This window comes from Cyprinus carpio, chromosome A21 (assembly GCF_018340385.1).
Source record: "Cyprinus carpio isolate SPL01 chromosome A21, ASM1834038v1, whole genome shotgun sequence".
In the NCBI taxonomy this organism is placed as follows: Eukaryota; Metazoa; Chordata; class Actinopteri; order Cypriniformes; family Cyprinidae; genus Cyprinus; species Cyprinus carpio.
This window is the reverse complement of record NC_056592.1, coordinates 6,183,188-6,208,270: the sequence shown is the minus strand read 5'-3', so window position 1 is coordinate 6,208,270 and position 25,083 is coordinate 6,183,188. Positions and strand designations below refer to the sequence as shown.

General features: G+C 35.4%; 1 protein-coding gene across 1 annotated transcript in view; it reads left to right on the top strand.

The window, feature by feature from the left end:
* Positions 1–162: 162 nt before the first annotated feature.
* Positions 163–25,083, top strand: part of LOC109064866 (rhotekin-like) — a 28,323-nt gene continuing 3,402 nt past the window's right edge. Inside the window, exons 1-12 of the mRNA XM_042778735.1 lie at positions 163–522; positions 3,263–3,462; positions 3,983–4,044; positions 4,158–4,211; positions 4,546–4,663; positions 5,643–5,882; positions 7,285–7,379; positions 7,536–7,651; positions 7,748–7,876; positions 8,160–8,322; positions 18,093–18,188; positions 24,788–24,887. Coding sequence (XP_042634669.1) covers positions 412–522; positions 3,263–3,462; positions 3,983–4,044; positions 4,158–4,211; positions 4,546–4,663; positions 5,643–5,882; positions 7,285–7,379; positions 7,536–7,651; positions 7,748–7,876; positions 8,160–8,322; positions 18,093–18,188; positions 24,788–24,887 — 1,484 coding nt within the window. The 5' untranslated portion in view covers positions 163–411. The remainder of the gene's footprint in view (positions 523–3,262; positions 3,463–3,982; positions 4,045–4,157; positions 4,212–4,545; positions 4,664–5,642; positions 5,883–7,284; positions 7,380–7,535; positions 7,652–7,747; positions 7,877–8,159; positions 8,323–18,092; positions 18,189–24,787; positions 24,888–25,083) is intronic.

Below are 25,083 nucleotides of genomic sequence, written 5' to 3'. Positions count from 1 at the left end.
TACTTTTTTAACATTTGAGTCACTTTACAAAAGTTGCCAAAAACTTTTTAAAAATAGCTAAATTTGTTGCTAGGTGCTTTTTGAAAGAAACGTTGCTAGGGTAGTCTGAAAAGTTGCTAAATATAGCAAAAAATTGCTAAGTTGGCAACACTGCGGAAACGTTATATTCACTTACTCGGAGTAATAGTGGCGCTGTTTCAGTGTTCAAAACTTCAAGCGCCACCCATACAACGAACTGGGGAAAACACACCCCATTTATCCGTAGTTGTTGCCGCATGTCCAGTAGGATTTTACACGCGCCTACAAGATATATATTTAAACATTTGGGACGGGATTTATGTTGATTTTAATGCGATAGCTTCATTTATTTAACACTCAACCGCTTCGGTCTTCAACATACATACAGCAGTAATGTTCTGCAGAAACCAAACTTCCAGAGCAACTGTGGCCCGCGGATCCGCGATGGAGATGGAGGTGAAGAGAGGCCGATTCCGCCTGAGCGTGCTGGAGGATTCCGCACAGGTAAGCAGCCGCAGCATCGAATGGAGTTAGTTCTTACTTATGGTATGTATATATGTCAGCTTTGCCTCAGATGTTTCTTGTAAAATGCTTCAGGAGAAGAAAAATGACATAAATCAGACAATTGTTTACACACAGTAGGGCTAGGCTATAATATGTATATGCATGGCCGAAGGTTCCATTCGAACTCCATTTAAACCCATTGATAAGCTCTGAGTCCAGTGTCTATTGAATTGTGCTCTTTAGTTTAGATTTATTGTCGTGTTATGTAATAATTTATTGCATGAAGTCACCTGTTGTGATCAGACTGCATTACGTCATTTAAAGTTTAAATGCTGAAAAATGGTTTAGTAATCTCTCACACGTTTCAATCTGAAAGATTTCTTAAAATTGTTAAGAGATCGAATTGTCTAAGCAAGGTTATCCACACCTATTTTATAGCAACACTTCTCTCATTTGAATCTGTTTTTCTTTCTCTAAAGATATTTGCTGACAAAAAGACAAATGATCTATAATAACTGAGCACTCTGAGCTATACAACGTTGCTCTGCCTCATTTTCTCGACAATACATCTAACATCTTTGATGACTAGACAAAGGCAATTGCAGTTTTATTAGGGCAGTTTTTCTGGGCAGGATTTTAGAGTAATGAGAATTAGCTAATTTGCCATCTTAATGTATTAGAATCAGACAAAAGCCTGTTTGAAATTGTTCTTAGACATAGATAGGACCCTGAGGGACTTTCAAGTACACAGTGCTCGCTGTCATCAGAGCAGACAGGCACTGAGCAAGTGCCAGCATGCTTTAATCTACTGTTAGTTGGGACTAATAGTTTAAGAGCAGTTGCATGCGTCCTATTCTTTGGAAGTGTGCCGAGATCAATCTTCAGTGAGTGCTTTTGTTTAATTGAACATTTATAGGGTCAGTTCACCATACATTTACTTGCCCTCATGTCATTTTAAACCTGTGTGGCTTTCTTTATTCTGTGAAACACAAATGTTTGAGGATTCTTGTCGATATAATAAATGTGATTAAGGGATGTGCTCCTCCAAAATGACAAAAAGCATTATTACAACCCTTACAACCCTTTTAAAAGCTATAGCATACAGTAAAAAGAAGAAATTGTTTTATTTAGTCCAGTCTTTTCAATGCATCAAATGAAGACAGAATGTTTTAAATTTTTTTCAATATTGATGAACTCTTTCTTTAAATGCACAATTAAGAATTGGCTGATGTTCTGTCAAATGCAAAATCATGCATCATAAATCAAACTTGACTTTTCTTTGAGTCAAGAAATTTCGTATTTAAACATAAAAGATTCATTGTTCCCAAATCAAAATCCACTTTTACTCAGATTGCATGACGTTTGCAGCTATAAGGTAACAATTGCAGATATTTAAGTGAGTTGGGGTCATTTTCTGTGAAAAGAACAATTATTTTCATCCTGCATTACAGTTGCATTGTACTTGTGCACAAACGTAATCATTTTACAGTCCATATCAGCTCTTAATATCCACATTATCTAATCTTTTTGTTAGATTCTTTGACACATATTCAACTGCAGCTTGAGGACAGTGTAAATTGAGAATTTCATTGGTAAATTGCTTTCATTCATTTGATTTTTATGAGTTATCCATTCATACCTGCATTCAGAAATAGAAAACCAACAGAGGGTTTTGTTTTAGTGCCGTTTAGCTTTTTGTGTTCAACTTTGTTTCTCTTGCTGGCTGAATGTTTTCAGAGCTCTCCTCTGCTTTTGTGTATTGTTTGGTTGTGTGTGACCAGACGTGAGGCTGTGGTTTGTATAAATGCAAATTTTGTGGCACATTGGGATGAATCTTAAAATAATCAAAAGAAAGAATTACGACTATTAAGCAGTGTTTTTTTGGTAGTAGGCCTATTTATTAATATTTTGAAGTAGCTTTTATATTTATATTTTAAAATATTTTAATTTTAGTTTAATTTTTAGTAATTTTAATATCTGCTTGTCATTTTTTTAGCAGTTTTATTTTATTTTTAATGTTCGTTTTTATTTTTATAAGTTTACCTTTTTCGTCTAATATTTTTAGTAGTTTTAGTTAACAATACAACACTGCTATTCAGACAGTAATTGTAACTAGGGGTCGACCGATATGTGTTTTTCAGAGCCAATACTGATTATTGCAGATCAAGTAGACCGATAACCGCTATTTTGAACCGATATATGTGTCTTGTATAAAAATGAAATGTCAAAATTAAGAATAACAAGGACTCTGACAAAAACTTTCTTTAAATGTTTTTAAATTATTTTATTGGCAAATCGGTTTTGAAAATGACAGATAATGATAACCAATAAATGGCTTAATATCGACCAGGCTGATAATCAGTTGACCCCTAACTGTAACAATATTATTTAGACAAATTGTCAATTTATTAAAATGCAACTGATAAGTTTAGTTTTTGCTGAATTCCACAAGCAAGTCAATTTGTGTTAGCTGGGCATGTGACCAAATTAACGTCTCATGCTAATCTATACAAATGGATTTACATATTTACAAAAGTACCCTGAATGTTGTAGCACACTGTGGAGCTTAAGATTTATCTTAAATTAACTTAAATACATGGAACAAAATACATGCTTTTGGGGTTCAGGGACCAGACTGAAACTTTAGCTATTTTTTTTTTTTATATGCATCAGACTGTCAGTGAATGGTTCTGGGTGTATCTTCTGAGGTTATGACTGCTCTTTCTTCATCTCTCTGCAGGACTGTGAGGTTCAGAGACGGATCGAGAGAGAGGTAAGGATCAGAGAAGGGGCCTGTAAGCTTTTAGCTGCATGTTCTCAGAGAGATCAAGCTCTGGAAGCTTCCAAGACTCTCCTCACATCCAACAGCCGCATACTGGCCCTCATGACCCAGCTGCAGCGCATGAAGGAAGCCCAGGCCATGCAGAGAGCAGAACGGAGGTATATCATTAACTCACAGGATTGGGGAATGGAAGTTTAATAAGTTGGACCGAATAGTCAGAATAAATAGCAACTCAGTGTCTCCTCAAACCAAACTTTTTCGACTCATAAATGATTTCCATATAGTTTGGCATTATTACGGAAGCCTGTTTATATCTCACAATTTTGACTATTTTTCCTCACAATTCCGACTTTTCTTTGACTTTTCTTCTCAGAATTTTACGTTTATGTCTTGTAATCGTAAGTTTAAGATCTCGCTATTCTGACTTCTTTCTTTCTCAGAATTGTGATTTTGTGATCTTGCAATTCTGACTTTATATCTTGCAATTATGAAAAAAAAAAGAAAATACAGAAATAAATATAAATTAAAAAAAACATAAAAGAATAAAGAAAGTATAACATATTTATGATGCCTAACTGTTGTAATTGTTCTTTTGTAAGGGCACTTAAAATGTTGCCTGTGTAGGCAGCTCACTTTGTCTGAAAAAGAGCCTCTGATCCATTGATTCCATGTTTTTAGGTCATCTGATGGTGGGTCTGTTGATGAGCGATTACCTTGTACTGGAAAAATAGCCATTTCAGGTAAGGTTACACAGACAGAGACAAATGCAACAACTTGCTATATTACTATATCTTATTTATTTGCTTTGATTTGTTACTGCTTTTATTTTTCTATTTGCTTGACTTATCCTCAGATATTCGCATTCCTCTCATGTGGAAAGACTCAGAGTATTTCAAAAACAAAGGAGGTGAGTTCGACAAATCGTCACCTTGGAATTATAAAGTTCTATCTGACATTTTTGTCAAAATTGAGTCTGTGACAAATTATTTACATTACGTGGTGTTTTTTTGTTGTTGTTTTTTTTTAATTGTGAACATTTTGAGACTTTTTATTTAGAAAACAAAAATGTTCTATCTACAAAGTATATGGAAGGCAAAAACTTTGAAGCTTAATAACACTAAACTGCTCATAATGCAGATAGAACCTTATAATTCCAAGGTGGCGAAATCTGTATGCCTACAAAATCAGTCCGTTTTTTTCATAGATTTTTCTAATTTTCTGTCTCTTTTTTCTCTATTTAGAGCTGCACCAGTGTGCTGTGTTCTGTTTGCTGCAGGTGGGGACAGAGATTCATGATACGGATCTCGTAATAGTGGACAGGACGCTCACAGACATCTGTTTCGTTGAACCAGTGATATTGTGAGATGCTCTTACTTTCTTTTATCTCTCTGAAAATAATGGACAAAATGGAAATGGTCCTCTCTAAAATGGTCTTTATTACACATTTTAGACCTTTTTCTTTTTTTTTTTTTTTTTTTTTTTAATGGCCTTTAAATTTTGTCTATGTCTCATCATGTCATATTCATTAGTTATAGTGGGTGATTAGTTTAGTTGTCTGACCGTAAAAAAAAGAGAAAAATGTAAAAAAAGAATGAAAAATTTTGATATTTTTTGGTGAATATACAATACCATTCAAAAAGGGTCATTAAGATATGTTTTTGAAAGAAACTAATACTTTTAATAAGCAAGAATGCATTAAATTGAACAAAAGTGACAGGAAAGACTTTTACTATTTTTTTATTTTTTTTATTTTTAGGGAACACATATTTACTATTAACTATGACTTTTGCCTCAAACTCCTAATTTTTTGCTTATTAATAGTTAGGCAGTTGTTAAGTTCAGGTATGGAGTAGGGTTAAGGGATCTAAAATATGGTCATACAGAATAAGGCATTAATAAGTGCCTAATAAGTACTAATAAACACCCAATATACTAGTAATGTGCATGCTAATAAGCAACTAATTAATAGCGAGAACTGGCATTTAAAAAAGTGTTACCAAAATATTTTATTATATATTATAATATTGATTATATCTTAATATATTATATATCATTTTATATATAATATATTAAAATTGTATGTAATATAGTATTTTATTAAATTATATATATATATATATATATATATATATATATATATATATATATATATATATATATATATATATATATCATAAAAGTTTTTTTTTATTTTTCATTAACATTAAAAAAATCAACCGCAAATTTTTGAACAGTAGTGTATACGTTTTAAATATTTTATTTTTAAAATCTGTGTAATTAATATAAAATGATAAAGCTCTTTTTTTAAAGTCATTTTCCACATGTCCTGTCTTCCTAGCACTGACGTACCTCCAGGCTTTGACCTGCGGGTGGAGCTCTACAGCTGCTGTGTCGAGGGGGAATTCAGCATGGGCTTCTCCACACGGAGGTTGAGCCGGCTGGGGAGTGCCTCCAGTAAGAAGTTCATGGCATCTTTAGAGACAGCAGCTTCCTGCAGTTCCCACAGCAGTGGGACCAGATCGGGAGAGAGTTCACCCAGAGGAGAATCACCGGTTCTGCTGCCTGTTCTGTCAGTACGGTGAGGGGGCAGTATATTTGTCCTTACATACAGTATATACTATTCAACATACCAAAGCAGTGTACAAACAGATACATGACACTAGGAGATTGTTAAATGTTGAAACAGTCTCACACTTGGGCTGCGTTTGCTGAAACCAGTTCATAAACAGAAACAAACACATCTATAGTGATTGTCAGTACAGACAGACACGCCTTGACTGTTTATTTTCTTAACATTTAGTCTGTCTGAGAAAAAGGCTAAAAAAAGCACAGCAGAGAAAATTAAAGAGATAGATGCTGAGAGATGTTGAAACCAATCAAATATTTTTAAGGGTGAATGTCTCAAAGCCTGTCAAAAACATGTCTGGGTCATTTTTTTTTTATATTTAAAAGCATCGTGTGTGTGTGTGTGTGTGTGTGTGTATATATATACACACACACACGCACACACGATGCTTTTAATATATAAAAATAATAATATAAAAAAAATATATATAATATATATATATATATATATATATATATATATATATATATATATATAGATTCTTTTTTTATATTATGTAGAATTATATTTTGTGTCACTGTGTTCTTGAGAATAAAACACCACTTAACATAACTTTTTCATTCTTATTTAATTATTTTAATTGTGGAGTAATTATACATCATTATAGTTTTATTTATTTTACTTCCTGCATTTTTTTTTTTTTTTGGCAGTTTTAATAATAATAACAAAATATCTATCGAGAGAGGATAGGTTTCACTATTACATTACAGAATCATTGTTGACCCTAAAATGAATAACAGACAAACTCAAATATAAAACATCTGAACGCATTAAGAATTTGAGTGGATGGATGTGCTTAACTGTCATGAGAAAAAAGGAAAAAAAAAAGAAAAAACTTATTGTCACAAAAATATAGTACATTTTCTTGTAAAATATTTGCAAAATATACTGTTTTCAAGTGAAAATTATTTTCTTTGTTTCGTAGTTTTCTTTGAATTTAACTGAATTTTTCTTTATTATAAGGTTCCACTTTATTAAAAATGCATCAGTGTTCTTTGATTCTTTTTATTTTTTTTGTGTGTACTTCAACTCAAATCAATTCTAAATGTTCTAAAAGCAATTTCATTGGAGCAGAACTGAGGCTATGTTTACACTAGTGTGAAACGCATAAGTTTTGCTACAGTTACGCCTGTCATTAACACTACCCCAGTGTTTTTGACCCTCGAAAACGGAGACTTTCGATAACGCTGCAGATCCCGTTTTAGTTTGAAAACTCCGGGGTAAGTGTAGACGAGGATCGTGAAATGCACTAGTTTAAGCGGGGCTTGAATCTTTTGTTTGTTTGAGTCCAAAACATTTTTTGTACAATATTATTGTGCTCACAGAGGCCCTCAATATCACCTCTTGTCCTCAGGGGCCCTAAATATCACCTCCTTGCCCACACATCTCTGACCCTGTGCCACATACAGAACTCTTTCCGAACCCATGACCTGACAATATCAGACACGGGTAGGAAAACCCTTTATTCTGCACTTTTTAATGAAATATATAGTCTATTATACAACATTTTCATTATCAAGGTTTTAGGATTTCTAAAGATTTGTTAACTCAGACCGCACTGTATCTCTATGCACTTTTAGTTTTTTTAAAGATTTGTTAACTCAGACCGCACTGTAGAGTCTTCGTTTTGGTTGCCGCTCTATGGTAACGTATGCTGTCGGCTCGTGGCCCAGCCTCTCTGTATGACTCAAGTTGTTATGTGTGGAAAACTCAGAATTCGGGTTTGTAAAAGTTGATGTATTATTGTAATTAAAAATGAATAACCAATATTTCCCAATTCCCTATTCATTCACCTTTCATGTATTTTTCTACCCAAGTCAGAGACCAATCCTGAAGACTGGAGGGATGTCTACAGTGTCCTGAGTGGGTCAGATTTAAAATGTTACCAGCAGCAAGACGATACAGACTCTTTAGAGACACCGCTGTTCACTATTCCCATTAATAAGGTGAGGAGTATCGGTGTATTTGGATGATTGATACACTGCTCTCATTGAACAGTTGTAGTTGCATCTTATATTCAACAGAGGGCCAAGTTGTCTTTAATAATATTTGTGTAACGTGAGTTTTTCCAGTAAGAGGATAGGTAATGTGCTGCACGTGATTTTAAATCCATTGTTACAGCATACATAGTTTTGGAAGCTGTTTACAACACCCTATGTGCTATAAACTATGAACTGTTGTGCAATTGTAACCTGGTCTTGAAACCAAGTGTGTGCATACATGCTTTAGGACACCCGTGTGTGTGCCAGAGAGAGAGATCCGGCTCTACATTCTCACAGTATCACCATAATAAACCAGTGTGGTGATGAGACCACATACACGATTCTCACGTATACATCTGAAGACACACACAGATGGATGGAAGCCTTCTGGCAGCATTTCTATGACATCAGTAAGTACCAGGGTGCCAAGAACGCACGAGATCACTTTCTATCGTTCCAGCTGTCATTATATATAAATATATATTATATATGTAATTTTATGTGAAATTATTTTATAGTATGATTTGAACTACAATTTTGATAAAAAAAAATTTGCTGACGTGCAACCGCTGGTATGTCCATACGGAAATCCTTAAAAAAAAAAAAAAAAAATCACAGCAGTGTCCTTCATCAAATTGAGGATTTCCTTATTGTAGGGACCAAAGAACTAAATTCCCTTTTTGACATGTGTGATATGCAAACAACACTGTCTCTGATATGCTGTGTATGTTTGCTGCAGTCACAGTAAGACTTACTCTTAAAGATGCCGGTCCAGTATTAGATGCCTAATTCTCAAACATAGATGGGATCCCAGACCTGCTCTGTTCCCATAATGAGACCGGTTTTCTTAACTGCAACCTTAAAGTTGGATAAAATGTAGTCTTTCACTTTCTTGGGGTGTGTACTTGGCTGTGTATGTATTGCTCTTTTCTCTTTGCTTTTTTTCCTCATACTTTTGGTTATACTTGGAATGACAGAATGAGAAATTTTATTGTAATTCTGCTTTTCCCTCTTCAGAAATTAAGGTTGTTATTTTTTTTATACAAACTTATGAAACTGTATTAGGCAAGTTAGCACCGTACAGACAAGCTAGCAAGGCTAATGTTAAAAATTGCATTTTTCTATGCAACTAAGCATTAACCCGTCCCACAATTGAGATGTATTATATTTAGAAAGAAATAACAAAAATACGTCTCTCTTTTGGTTTGCAAAAATATCAGTTTATACACTATTGATTGCTTGTCAGTTTGATTTAAAAGTGATTTTTGTGAATTTGATTCAGCAAATTTAAAAACTGCATTCATAAGAAATCAAAGGCAAAACAAAGAACATTGACAGACTTATTTGACTACATTCCTAAACATAAAGGCCACTTAAAATACAACAAAGAGTGAGTGATCAGGAATGGGAGTGTTACTTATGTAACATAAAACAAATAAAGTATAAAGGTTATCAGTCAATTCAGTAGTTCCATAGTAGTCCATTTTGCAATTAAGCTTGTGAATGTTCAAATATCGTCCATCTTAATTGATTATTTTAATGGAATTTTAAAAAGTGAAATAATTTAAAGGTCATATTTTAAGATGATTGCTGTTACATTAGAAGGAATAGAATTAAATGTAAACCCCTAGAGATTTACTTTTTACGCAACACACTTTTATTGGTTTACAGTGACTGCAACAGTTAGATATGGTGAGGATTCATTTGTAAGATTTTAAATTTTTCAACATTTTGTCCTGAGAATAAGAAGGTTCGACAAGGTTGTTCTGATGATCTGCTGATATGATAAGCGAGATAATTTCATAAAAGTAAACATGCATAATTGCACAGGTTTGCGTTCATATTTGCATGTGCCTAACCATTTTCTTGAGGTATGAGGAACTGATATGCTTAATGCACAGTGTTGTCATCACTGACATGAAAAGCCCTATCAAACAGATCCCCCCCCCCAATCGCTCTTAAGCCAAGGGGCTACTGACTTATCAGTCAATTCAGTCGTTCCATAGCAGTCCATTTTGCAATTAAGCTTGTGAATGTTCAAATATCATCCATCTTAATTGATTATTTAATGGAATTTTAAAAATTGAAATAATTTAAAGGTCATATTTTATTTTAAGATGATTGCTGTTGCATTAGAAGGAATAAAATTAACTGTACACCCCTAGAGATTTACTTTTTACTCTCCTTTTTATTTCAAATGCCAAAACCAAGTTACATTCTTAAACATGAAAGAGGAACAAACAAATGTGGGTGGATGTCTTAAAATAAGAGATCTTTGAAGATAATTTAGTGTCCCATATTGAAATGAATGCAAGATATTATTACCTCCTGTTTTATTAGTACTGTTTATGGTGTACACATTATATATTGTCTTATGTATTTGCTTAATATGAAGAGGTCATTCAAGATGCTTGGATTATAATGTTTACCTCCACAGAAAGGCAGCTGTATAGTTTTTATAGTTTATTGTTCTAGTCCAAAATTTTAGCACTAAGCATTGAACTGGTTTATTGAGCTGAAAGAGCCGCAGTATTTTATCCCAAAACCACAAATGAGAGAAAGTCTTTGACTAATTAAACTAAGTGACAGTTTAAAGGTGGTGAACTTGTAAGAATTTTTGCATGTAACAAGGAATCCAGCCTTGTTGTTTTAAAATCTGGCTTGTTGGCGACAGGTTTTGAGACCAGTTAGGCTTGACTCGTTTACTTTTTTTATTGTGAAATCTGCTGTTATTTCCAGGAAGGTGAAGGCTTAAACTAGATTTGTTTACTTTTTGCATAATTGCTTTTTTAAGTTCCCTAGTGACGTAAAGAAATAATAAGCAAAGTCTTCCTTTGTACGCAACACACTTTTATTGGTATGCAGTGACTGCAACAGTTATATATGGTGAGGATTCATTTGCAAGATTTTTATTTTTCAACAATTTGGCCTGAGAAGAATAAGAAGGTTCAACGAGGTCGTGCTGATGCTCTGCTGATATGATAAAAGAGATAATTTCATAAAAGTAAACATGCATAATTGCACAGGTTTGCATTCATATTTGCATGTGCATAACCATTTTCTTGAGGTATGAGGAACTGATACGCTTGAAGGACAGTGTTGTCATCACTGACATGAAAAGCCCTATCAAACAGATTTTTTTCTCCCAGTCGCTCTTAAAAGCAGATGAACTGATGAAAGACAAGAACATGAGAATAAAGTATAAAAAAATAGTAAAATTATGAGCCAAAGTAGGTCAGAGAGAGACAAAGTGAGATTATAAAATATTGTTAGTTAAAATAATTTTTCACCTATATAAACCACTTCTGTAATGCATTGATTTTTTTTTTTTTTATTATTAAACTGAGAAAACCATATTAAAATGAAAGGAACAGTTCATCCAAAAATTAAAATACTATAATTATTATATGACTTAGTTTCATCTGCAGAGCCAAAAGTCACATGGATTTAAACTAGATTTGTTTACTTTTTGCATAACTGCTTTTTTAAGTTCCCTAAGCCCCTTTCACACTGCACGTTGGACCCGGAAAATTGCCGGAACATTGCCAGGTTGCCTTCTGTGTGAACGCAAACACGTCCCGGGATTGATTCCGGGATTGATCCCGGGTTGGGGACCTAATAACATTGCCGGGTTCAGTTCCAGAACGAGCGCTGTGTGAACAAAAGCCAGAACTAATGCCATAAAGGGTGTGTCGTAGTAATGACGCACATTCTCACGCGACTCTGTTAGCGGGTGTTTTGAAGGCAGATCAATGTTCGCGACGAAACAAATATGTGCAAACTGTAATGAAGCAGAGATCAGTTAGTTCCTCACTTTCCGCTGAAGCTGAGATCGTTTGCCAGCTTAAGTGAAAGGTAACGTGCCTAGTGTTTTCGACTCGTACATTACACCTCACACCCTGATATCACATGTCTTCACGGGACCTTTACGGGTTGTGTGTAAACGCACACACATATTCCGGGAAATCACTGGCAGTGTGAAAGGGGCAAAGTCTAGCGACCCGGTAACAATTGCCGGGACACATTACCCGTGTATTTTCCGGAATCACAGTGTGAAAGGGACTCTAGTGACTTAAAGCTATAGTAAGCAAAGACTTCCTTTGTACGCAACACACTTTTATTTGTATACAGTGACTGCAACAGTTAGATATGGTGAGGATTCATTTGCACAGTTTTTTATTTTTCAACAATTTGGCCTGAGAATAAGAAAGTTTGACGAGGTTGTTCTGATGATCTGCTGATATGATAAATGAGATAGTTTCATAAAAGTAAACATGCATAATTGCACAGGTTTGCGTTCATATTTGCATGTGCATAACCATTTTCTTGAGGTATGAGGAACTGATATGCTTGATGCACAGTGTTGTCATCACTGACATGAAAAGCCCTATCAAACAGATTTTTCCCCCCCAATAGCTCTTAAAAGCAGATGTACTGATGAAGGACAAGAACATGAGAATAAAGTATAAAAAAAACTGTAAATTATGAGCCAAAGTAGGTCAGAGAGAGAAAAAGAATGAGATTATAAAATATTGTTAGTTAAAACAATTTTTCATCTACATAAAGCACTTCTGTAATGCATTGCAATTTTTTTTATTAAACTGAGAAAACCAGATTAAAATTAAAGGAACGGTTAATCCAAAAATGAAAATAATATAATTATTATATGACTTAGTTTAATTTGCGGAGCAAAAAAGTCACATGGATTTGTTCTATTTTTTTTTTTTTTAGTTTGAGTTCTTGCCATGTACAATATATACCCTAACAATATCCTTTGTTGGTTGTTAAACCTAAAATGAATGTTAAAATATTTTCTCTTAAAACATATCTTCTCTTATTGTCACCGTGGCAGATCCCATATAGGGATGGTGATGGGGCGAGGCGGGCTGAGCCTCCTAGTCCCCTTCAAAAAACAAACAACTGGGTTGTTTCTTGCCCATCGATTGGCCAGCTATAGGAGCGTGAAAGGCTGCTACATAGACCTTGAGCTTGGAAGGGGAGTGGCCCTTATCCAACAGCTCTTGCAGGAAGGACAATATGAAAGTGAAGTGAAAGTGAAAGTCGTGACAATTGCCAAGTATGGTAACCCATACTCAGAATTGGTGCTCTGCATTTAACCCATCCAAATGCACACACACAGCAGTGAGACGTGAACACACCGTGAACACACACCCGGAGCAGTGGGCAGCTATATCCAGCGCCCGGGGAGCAACTGGGGGTTCAGTGCCTTGCTCAAGGACACTTCAGAAATGGGTATTGAGGTGGGAGGAGAGCCCTGTTCATTAACTCCCCCCTACCTACAACTCCTGCCAGCACCGAGACTCGAACCTGCAACCTTCGGGTTACAAGTCCAACTCTCTCAACATTAGGCCACAGCTGCCCCCATATGAGAGATATGTCGCAGGAAATTGGGTCTGTATGGGCTGTACACCAGGCAGAGAAGACAGACCATTTAAGGGCATAGAGGTGTCTCGTAGATGGTGCTCTAGCCTGAGAGATTGTACTTAGTACGCTCTCGGGGAGGTCCACAGGCTCCCATCGAGAGACCAGAGGTGAAGAGCCCACAGCTCGGGCCTGGGCTGCCATATCGTTCTGTTTGCCTGAGAAAGAAGGTCCAGTCTCAAGGGGATGGGCCAAGGGGCTACTGAAAGCAGCCGACACAGCTCTGCAAACCAGTTTTGGTTCCTCCAGAGCAGGGCCACTAACAGAACCTTGTGTTTCTGTTCCCTGATTTGCCTGATTACCTGTGGGATCAGGGCGACCAGGGGAAAAGCATAAAGGAGGAGGTTGGGCCAGTCATGGGCCAACACATCCCTGTCCTTTGAAAAATAATTTGGGCAATGAGAGTTGTCTTCTGAGGCGAAGGCGTCGACATCTGCCTTACTGAAGATCTCCCAGATTCTTTGAACCATTTGTGGGTGAAGCATCCACCCTTCAGAGGGGACCTTGCTCAGAGATATCATGTCTGCTCCTTGGTTCAACCTGCCCGGCACATGCGTTGCTCTCAGTAAATGCAAGTGGAGCTGAGCCCATTCCAAGAGGTGCTGTACCAGAATGAAGTGGTGATTTATAGAGGATACCAACCTAATGCTGTCCAAGCGGTCTAAAATGTGGTGTCCCCATAGGTCTGGCAGAAAGATGCAAAGGCCCAAACATACTGCCAGCATCCTACTGCAAATAATTTCCAGGGGCACACCCCATTCCATCCACTGAGGGTCTTTACAAGGTGCCAGAGCTACTACTGCATGCGAAGCAGGCCCAACTGAAGTACCGGAGACGCGGAGACCATGAGGCCCAGCATCTTCTGAAACGCCTTGAGTGGGCAAGAGGGTCCAAATTTGAATGGGGCCATGAGCTGCTGAATGGTCAGTGCACATTCTGGCACGACTGCTGTCCTTATTTGGGCTGAGCCGAGAACTGTTCCCAGGAATTATATCTGTTGACTCTTGGTAAAATTGACCCTGAGTCCCAGGCATTCTAAGTGGCTGAGGAGGAAGGCCTGTGAAATAGTAGCTTGTCCTCTGACTGGGCCAAGATGAGCCAGTCGTTGAGGTAATTCAGATTGCGGATTCCCATCTGTTTCAGTGTGGAAAAAGCCACGTCCATGCACTCCGTAAAAGTGTGAGGAGCTAGGGACACTCCCTCAAAGGCGAATATATCAAGAATCGTCTGAGATGGGGGCTATCTGGATGTGAAAGTATGCGTCTTTCAGATCCAGTGAAAAGAACCAGTCCCCTGGGCACACTTGCGAGAAGATCTGTTTCAAAGTAATCATCTTGAACAGCCATTTCATGAGGGCGTGGTTCAGGTGCCTAAGAACGAGGATGGGTTTACGGTTCAGTGCTATGGGCACACTTGCGAGAGGATGGCTGTGGAAGCCTGACTCACTCTGAGCTGGAGGAACCGTTTCTGTGGCTCCTATCGCCAGCAAATTCATCACCTCGGAGCGCAGGACGTGTGCTTCTTTGCTCTAAACCGATTTGGGAACCACACTGCTAAATCACGGGGGTTGTCGAGCGAATTGCAGTGAATAACCTCATTTTATTATCCCAAAAACCCAGTCTGGCACACCGGGGATAGCCTGCCAGGCCTCAGCCCGCGGTGACAAGGGGTTGGATTAATTTAAGTGGCTGGTCGCCGTACGGGGATCCCACACTCGTGATAAACAGAAGATGAAATTTGCTCTCTTTAAAAATGCTTTCAAAAATGCTTTGCTAGACTAAATGCTCTCATAGCGAGAGCAGTCAGCCCTCTGCATGTGCATGGCCCAGACACGTCCAATCTGAAGCTGTCAGAGATTGCTCAGACCTGGTTGCTTAGCTCCCTAACTCCGCTGTTTCTCTCTCAGAGGCTGCCTCATTGAAGGCGGTCCACGAGTGGAGAAGAGCGAGATTCATGCTCTCAGCAAGAGCATTCCGTCTCAGTGAGCATGCAGTCTCTGTGTGGGGGCTGCCCAGACAGGCGACACACTCACTGCCCTTCTGCAAATGGCTGCTTGTATAGCCAGATGGCCCTGCCCATTCTGGTGAGCTCTGGCAGGCTTAATCGCCATTGGTTAGTTTTTATTTCACTGCACGAACCAATGGCCGTGCAGTTACACTGCGTTATTGAAAAGGCTTCAGTAATCTGAGAAAACGGGAGTTTCCCCATAGCATATTAGCAGACGCAGTACAAGTGAAGTATCAATAGAGAACACAGACATGCATGCATCTATTTTTACTTTGCTTTCTGGTCTTTCTTATTCTCTCGTCAGGTGCATCTTCTCACAGTGCAGATGTTCTCCAGGACTCTTCCACTCACAGATTCAATCCCTGAGCCCTTTTTTATTTTCTTCATTTCGGATTTGGATTGACAGGATTTGCCTCACAGCGTGTCTACAATTCCACAACCGCTTGAGACGACAGGCAAAACAGTTTACTGTCTGGCATCCACTGTCGATTGTATCACTCAAAAAGGGTTCTACTTTTGTACTTTCCTTATTTGACTTCAAATGCCATTTGGCCCATATTTATGATTTCAGTAATGCTACATTTGAAAAGATACAAACTATTACCAGTAAGCCAACCATAGAAATTGACCCTTCGCTCAACAAGTTTTGGCGTCTTTGAAACCAAGTTACTCTCTTAAACAAAACAGAAACACAGATAGATGTGGGTGGACATTTCAAAGTGAATGATCTTTGGAGATAATTTATCGTTAGATATGGATAAACTGGTTTTAGTGGAACATTACTGGAATAAGGAAATTGTAATAAGAGGATTTCATGTTAAGTGTTACAAGGAAACAGTCCCCCCCCCCCCCCAAAAAAAAAAACAGTTTTGAACTAATCATGAATGAAATATAATATTGTTGGAAAACAACCAACAGACTGTCTGTGGCTAAATGCGTCATTGTGCTTGCTTGCTCACCACGCTTTGTAACATGATGGACAAACTGTTGATAAAAAGACAATGCTGTTGTTGTTTTTGTCTGAAATGCATATTATTATTATGTTTTGATATTTTTTTTTTTTTTTGTTTTGTTATTAAATTTTATGTTAAGAATATTTCCATTATTACAGGAATCATTTTGCTGTTTGTGCTGCTATTTTACATCCTATTACTGTTTTTCACTGGGAGTTATAAATTGAATCATATTTTTTAATATATATTTTAAACAATCCAAAAAAAAAAAGTAATACTTTTGTATGGATACATTGTTTTTTATTTTCACTGCAAGTATGTTTGGTACATTTTACTTTTTAAAAAAAAAAATTTATTACAGATATTTTACTATTTGTCTTGTCAATTATCTGACCTGCCATCACCTCAGTTTGGTATATTTTAAATCTTTATAGATACATTAAATAACAGAATCAAGCACAGAGAACAATGCTTTCTTTGTTCTGGTTTGACAGCAATTGATAAAACAGGGTGGGTTATTTAACATCAGTTTCAATAAAGAATCGAAATGAAGACAGGAATTCTCTCCCACTAGCAATATGCTGTATTTACAAAGCCTGCTTTAATTTTCAAGGCAAATTACAATTATTTTTATCTTTGAACTCATAAGCTATTATTTTTGTTTTTAATCAGTGTTTAGACATGTTGATTGTTTATGAAAAGAATGAAGAAATTAGAGATGGGTTTAAAAATGTCTAAAATCGCATTCATCACACTCTACGACTGACGTATAAGTAATTTTTTTCCTTATTTAGAATGTTCATAGATATGTTAATGAGATCATCAAATCAGTCATCAAATTTTGGATAAGTCCAGTACCTAAATTACACTGCAGATGTGGCAAAGAATGTCTATGCCACCTCTGCAGTGTAAATTAGGCATGAGTTAAGGCTGCTCTGTTCCTTCCTAAAATTCAGTATAAAGATAAAATGCCGCATAAAAGCCAGACTAAATTATGCCTGCTCAGACCCACCTAATATCAAATCATACTGTTGTAATTGCTGTGTTAATGCCTTTAAGCCTCCTCTGAGCAGCATTAAACTGTCTTTGCAAAGACACATAAATACTACTTCAGAGGCGCTTCTGTGCCAACTTTGCAGTCATGCAACTCAGATCTACAAAACTACTGTGTAACATTTATAAAATTATTTATCACTGGGCAATTTTATACATTCATGTTCAAAAGCGTTCGATACTTCTGCGCTGAATCAGCATCAAATATGATTTATTGTTTGTTTTTGGCAACTGGAAAAAGTTCAATGCATGTTCTGAATAATATCTTATCTCTGATTACAGAATAGATGTTTTGCAGTTGCCACATTTTGAAAAGATAATGACACGTGTTTAAGCAGTTGATCCGACTGGTTTCTGTGCAGTTGGTTTTGGTTTCTGCGCAGTGATGTCAGGAGATTATTATTGTGTGTCAAAAAGTTTTTCTTGTACTCTTGTCTCATGGCTTATGTGTCATGATAAGTTGAAAAGCATGCGGTTCCTGAAGGCTTGAAATTCAATACATATCTTACACAAATATGTAGACACGAGCATGTAGTATCTTTCTAAAAAGCATGGCATGCAAGAATGATGTTGTTTATGGCCTACATTCTCTAAATGTTAACAGATGGACCTTTACACTAAAACTCTATTTAAAAGTCATCAAGTATTTAAAATGATGCACTTGCACTCAAACAAAACAACTAAGAGCAGTCTTTTAATTGATGCTTTGTGCTTTTTTTGTGTAGGCCAGTGGAAACAGTGCTGTAATGAGCTCATGAAGATTGAGGAGCCAAAGAAAATAGTGTTGGTGACAAAACAAGGTTCCCTGTATCATGAAATGGGTAAGAGCATTGTGGGATTGCGGGAAGTGAGTAAGACACATTTATGTTCTAGGCAAGGTTTTTTATTGTCTCTTGGAGGGTTATTAATAAAAATAAAAATAAAACTATTTTGATACTTGAAATGAAATACACTTCAACTGAAATTAAGACATAAAAAAACCATTAACTTATTTTATTTCAGCTATTTGCCAAGGCAACATTTCTCATTTTCATTTAGTTTATCTTGATTTACTAAAATAACAAAAACTAAAGCTGAAATAAAAATGTATGACATAAAAACTAATAAAGATAACTAATTGAAATAAAAACAGAAAATCTAAAAATAAATATGAATTCAAAATAGCAAAAACAGTAATATTATCTCAATTATACTAAAATAACCGTGGTCTCTTATGCATACATTTTGAGAATAACCCTTTTGTATATAATAACTGAATATGTTTTGTATAAATTATTATAAATAGTTGATATAAATTAATTAGTTTAAATAAAAAGTTCACAAGAGCTGTTTGCTTAGTGCAAATTAAAGTGAAATTGGCAAGCATATACAGTAGCATTGGTGAAAAACAAAGAAAACCTAATCATATTATGTATTTAAATATAAGGTTACTCTTTTATCTTTAGAGAGAGGGTGTATTGTGTGTTTTTCAGAAGTGAGATGTAAGACAGTTAAATGAACAAAGTGTCAAGTGTCGACAATAGTGTTACATGTGGTGTAGCAGTGTGTATTTAGTAACTTTCTTTAGCTAATTTAATTCATTTAAAAACTTTTATTTACTTGATGACATGGGAACACTAAAATGTTATTTTAACGTACAAAAAGTAAACTACAGAACCAGGACGATATGATCTATTTATATTTGTAAACATTTTATAGAGTTGAGATATCCTATTGTGTAATCTCTAGTAGTCAGATAATGTATGTTAAGATTACACAATATTCTCATGCATAATTTCAAAAATATGCAAACATTTTTTCAATGTGATAGAATTTCAAAGAGTTGCAGACCAGACAACTAGATAAAGTGAGACAAATTTTGTGAAAGAGATCTTCAATTTTGCATGAATACTGATATTTACGCAGGGCCGCGGCGTTAACTGCAAATCAGTCGCGTGTTAAAATCATTCGCGAAACTACCGACAGGTGGCGCAAAGGGACGGATTGCGAACTGAATGTAATTGTAAAATGAAAGGAAGACGTTAAACAACAATAACATTAAAAAATACATTATAACATCCTTAAAAGCCATTAAAAAAATAGGATAGTCTTAGGCTACAGTCTACTCATCAAAAATTTAAAGAAAGGCCTTTACACAAAGGCTCTTATGCATGCTATTGTTTTTAAACAGTCATTATATATATATATATATATGTATGTATATATATATATGGATTAAAATTTTTCATTTCGGTTCATTCTTGGTTAAAAAAAAATAAAATAATAATAATCTTCAGGTTCCATTTGCAGAGCGAAATGAGAACGGTCCAGCATTTACAAATAATTCTTATTAACTCTGTTATAATTCTTGATTTTTCAAAATGCTAACACTTTGCATTTTTGAATTATGCCTTTACTGTGTGACCAATAATTGTGAATTGTGACTTTGATCGCGCTGGTGCCTCACGCGCACATATTCGTTGTAAACAGCAGTCGTTCACCGAGCCATGCGGCGCGAGCAGCGGTCCTCTTTGGCAGATTTTTGCTAATTATGATTTTTTTTTTCCGTCGATACTGAAACACGTGTGAAATCAAAAGCCTGTTTCACCTAATAAATAAGAGTTTAGCTTCAAATGGGCAACATGTTTGGATTTGTCCCGAATGAGAGAGATAAGCCCAACCTTACCTTATTTATCGCTTTAAATTATTTTAATTATTATTTTTGTTGTTGTTTATAAGCCTATATTATTATATAGCCTGCTGCAATTATATATTTATCCATTAGAATTATATATTTGTAATTCTTGTTCTGTTCTGATAATTTTTTTTACATTTAAAGGATTTGTTGTAAAGTGAAGGGAACTAAAAATGTCCTGTTGGTACATTAGCCTATAGCATTATTGGGCCTGCCGTTATTATTTCTGAATGTAATAAAATGCAACTCTCACAAATGTAATTTATTTTTTGGCGTGTTTTCGTGTATGTTTTTATCCAGCTTTATTTTCCCATTGCATCTAAAAATGACTTTGTGCATCACATTCACTTCGTGAACAAAACAAATATAACTTCAGATCCGCCTCTCGCGTTGCTCAGCTGTGGACGATTTCAAAATGTTTGATATAAAGGTTGCTGTCACATTTTATACAGGAATTGTTCATTAAAAAAAAAAAAAAATTATATTGTTAGTTTTATGCTAACATGCAATCAAGTCTTCGGATACTATATAAGATACAAGTTCATTTAGGCTATTTAACATGCACTGTGACATTTTACCGTTTCAACTTATAAACTCCTTGAGATTTTAAAGTCAGTTTAATAGTTTTGAAATTCAAGTTGAATCTAGTATAAAAAAGGTTTTAATTGCTTAAATTATTTCTATGAATTAATAAGTTAGCATGACTTTTTCATCATAGCATTTTTTACTAGCTGTATTCGTTTTCTGAAACCAAGCACCCACTTTTTTCTTTTTTTTTTATATGTATGGATCGCTTGTATATTTCATACAATATGGGGTATTATAGGTTTTTTTTTTTAATTATTTATTTATAATGTTTATTCTTGAAGAAAATAAGTATTTATTCTTTAATAAAATAAGGGACGATCCAAATATTTGTAATGTACAATAATATAGGCCTATATCTGCCTGCAGTTTAAAAAGATATATTTGTTTTGATTCATCCATTTATGTAGGCTACAATTAGCCTATACTAAAAAATAAAATAAATAATGTCATAAAAAATGCCATCGGTCTGAATAAATTTTACCATTATAGAATTGGGGTAGTAATTTAGGAGGTGAAATTACAGTGAAATTACAAATGGCATGGGATTTTAAAGCATGACAACTGAAGGTCTATGAACGTTTCTATAAATGCATTTTTTAAACAATGGCACTTAAAGTTTTCAACTGAAATATTACTATTTCAACCATATAGCCTGTGAATAAATAAATAAAATGCATACTTTTCAGTGAAAGAACACTGAGAGTGTAGGTTGCGTCTGGTGTTTGGATTTATACTTCAATATAATGAGCTCCAAGTTTAAGAATAGGCTACACTAGTTTTATTTATTTATTTATTTATTTATTTATTTTTTTTACTCTCTATTTAACAGCATTAACTTACAATGAAATACGTCTTCCTTCAGGCAGACTGAATGTTTTCCTGTCTTGCTAAATGTTGGGTCAGTTTGCGCGAGTCCCGCGCGCTGTGAAGCAGCGGGAGCAGCTTACGGAGGATTCCGCTTGGTCTTAAAGCCTTCCGCAAACGCCTACGTTAACAAATAACAATGATTTTTGGCAAAAATAATGATAAATTATCAATTGATAATTTGTTATTATTTTGGTCTAGTGAAAATAATAATATGGGCTGCGGGAAAATAATGAATAAAAAGAGTAAGGCTGCTGTGAGTACAGGCATGTTTCAACCCAGTAACATGACAACACAGGGTTCCTCACAGCCCCAAAACAGACCGAGTTCAGCTCAGCTGGAGGGGGCTGGGGTAGTTCTGTATAACTTGTGGGGGTCGAGATAAAGGTGTGAATCTCTTGCAGAACAGGTTTTAGGACAACTTTAAAAAAAGATTTGATCCACTTCAAATGTTGACTATATAGCGCAATAGAGTTTATTAGTTATTATAACTTAATTTCAGAGGAAGTTGCCTTAACTTAAAGAAAAAAAAAAAAACTGTTGCATTAGGGCTGGGGGATAGGCCTATGGCCTAAAAAAAATCCCCAATTTTTTTCACAAAAAAATTCAATTTACAATTTAAATCGATTTTTTTTGCCTCCCTACTTAAAATCAGTATTCAAATTACAAAGAAATTGTTCAAAACAAGTGTTAATATAACAATATATTATTTTTTAATACTAGCCCATCATGCATCTAACCATCCACTCGGCGTTAAGAGCTGTTCAGATTAAAACTGGCAACTCTGCAGTGAGTCAGTGTCATGGACGGAGGACAGACCAAGTGTAGGCCTAAATCAATTTTCTAGTCTATATTTTCATCTCGTTATGCCGCTGTATTAGGTTATGTATTTCTTTTTATTTCTTATATCAAATATTTGTAAATATAGCAGACACTGTCTAACCGTGTCTACACTGGACGGCCTTGTTCATATAGGGCGAACATCTCTCACTTGGCAGCAGAGTATGTGAGAGTGGAGCGGCAACAATTTCCCTCCACGCTCCTAGCATTTAATAATCACTAAGCTCCGCGGTTCATTGATACCAGAAACACTGCTCCGCCTTCACTCCGTGGCTAAAGTTGAAATGTTATGTTCATAATAGCTTATTAAATAAAATACAAATAAATAAATAAATAAATGAATTAAATTACAGGAGAGTTTCAAAGGGGATTAGGCTATTGTGTGCAAACTTTTTGTCCTACTAAACGCCAAACTAATAAAATTGTCAGCATTAAAAGGTATAATTGCTGCTTTCTGCTGCGCAAATTTTTTTTGCAATGAAAATAACAGTTTACATTTTCGTCAGTTATTTTATCTACAGATCGATGCATTTGTTACAGATTTCTGCTCATTCAAAATCAGATACAGATGAAGTAGCCTACTGTAAGATTACATTTGTTTGAATGCATTATTGCGACAGCGATTACGTGTGAATGTGCTGTATCTTTTTAAATCATGCTTTAACCCGAAAATAATCAGTAAAAGGAAGACAAATTCCTTGAGAACTAGCCTGTAACATCCCGCTCGACTATTGTCGTCATTATAATCTTCTGATCGGAGAGATTATGTGTATCAAGATATAGCTAAATATGTTTATCATGTGAATTCTTGCTAAATATGCAGTTATATTACGGGATGTTGGCATGAATTGTATTCGTGATGGAGCGGTGCTGGAGCGAGTGAAAACCACGACGCTCCTGACTTTTAAAAAAATCCGCTCCTCTTCAGTCAGAATAACACCGCTCCGCTCATACTCTGCTCGGCAGCGTGTCTCAAACGCGCGGGGGGAGGGTTGAGCCCAATCATTCTCAAAACATTAAAATATTTATTTTATTTCAACTTTCGTTTTTTGTGTTTCAGAGGAAAAATCAGTGTTAAGGCATCTCTCCATTACAGACCGTTCTGAAAGAGGGATTTATGCAAACGCGTATAAAATTCTTTAAAAACTTTAACAGAGATGTCTAGAGGGTATTTAATAGGTCTGCTTCCCACGTAAGATTTTTCTATAGTCGTTCATTTGTCATTATTCAACTATTCAACGTCTATTTGCGAAAATGTGCTTTGATGCGCTTGTTTGAAAACTTGTGATTAAAGCGCCACTCAGCGGTCAAAAGCTGCAAATGCACTTTGCAGACGCCGCGGCGGCGGTACGAGCGGCGGTAGAAACGACGTTTTGGATGTCCACCTACTGTGCTGTACAGACTTTCTCTTGAACTTAGCAGTCAAACTGTATGACAGATATACGTGTATGATGCTAATTTGAGCGAAGTGCATACTTCACCCAGTCACCTCGCCCTGTTGCGTGGGGATGTATTTCCTTTTCAAACGAATTAGTTGACAGACAGTTCAGCCAAGCGTCGAGCCAGACGTGCCATCAGGCTATTCATTTCTAATTGCTTGTGATGCTTATACAGCTGGTGAACTAAGATGCAGTACATTGTTGTGTGGCATCTTTAGAATTTTTGTTCTTTGAAGATCATAACTGTTTAACAGAACAGATAGAGCAGAAAAAGAGACTGTTTAAAATATGCATGTGGAACATGATGTGTTGACTGATAAAAAAAAAAGGCCCTAATGCGCAACATTTGCACAAACATTGACTTTCTTTAGTCAATTAGTTATTTTCTTTCTTCTGCAAAACACAAAACAAAATATTTTCAAGAATGTTTGAGTCAAAATGACTTTGGACTCTGTTGGAGAAACAGAATTTTTCAAAATATCTTCTTTTGTTTCTTTGCACAGAAGAAAAAAAATCAGGTTTGGAACAACGTGAAGAGAGTAAATAATGGCAAAAATTTTTAGAGTGTGTTTCTTTAATACATTCACAGTACGCTAAATATGTAAAGTGCATATTTTAAGGAATTTAAATTATAAAAATTTAATAATTAGGGCTGCCAGAGATTAAGACTTTAAAATCTTAATGCATTTTTTATAAGATTTATACTTTTCATTCAGTTCTTTATCATTTTTAATATTTTGTAATTTGTATTTTTAAGTTCATTTATTTGTAATAAATATTTTCTAATATATTTTTAAATATACATTTTATTTATTCATTTTAAATATTTATATATATATATATATATATATAATATATATATATATATATATATATATATATATATATATAATAAATACAGATCCCCAGATAATAAGACTGTAAAATGTCTGTAAGAACTTGGTGACTTATTTTCAGGGTCTCTAATTATGTGGTTTATTAAACATGTTATTTGTCTAAATTTTTTGTTATACAGTTACGCCACCTTCCACCCAGAACAGAAACCATCTGCTACCCCTGAACAGACCTGTTTCTTCTGAGATCCAAAGCCTGCTGTCCAGCTATTATAATGACAGGTGATACAGATTCAGACAACTGTTACACAAGCATGTAAACACACACACAAAACTATGCCCGGATGGCAAATGCCCTCATATACACTTTGAAGGCATGTGTGTTGCAGAACGACATCTTCTAGGACATGCACCAGATACCCTTAAATCAGATGAAACACATTGTGCTGGTACACAATGTACCTGAGACACCTGAATA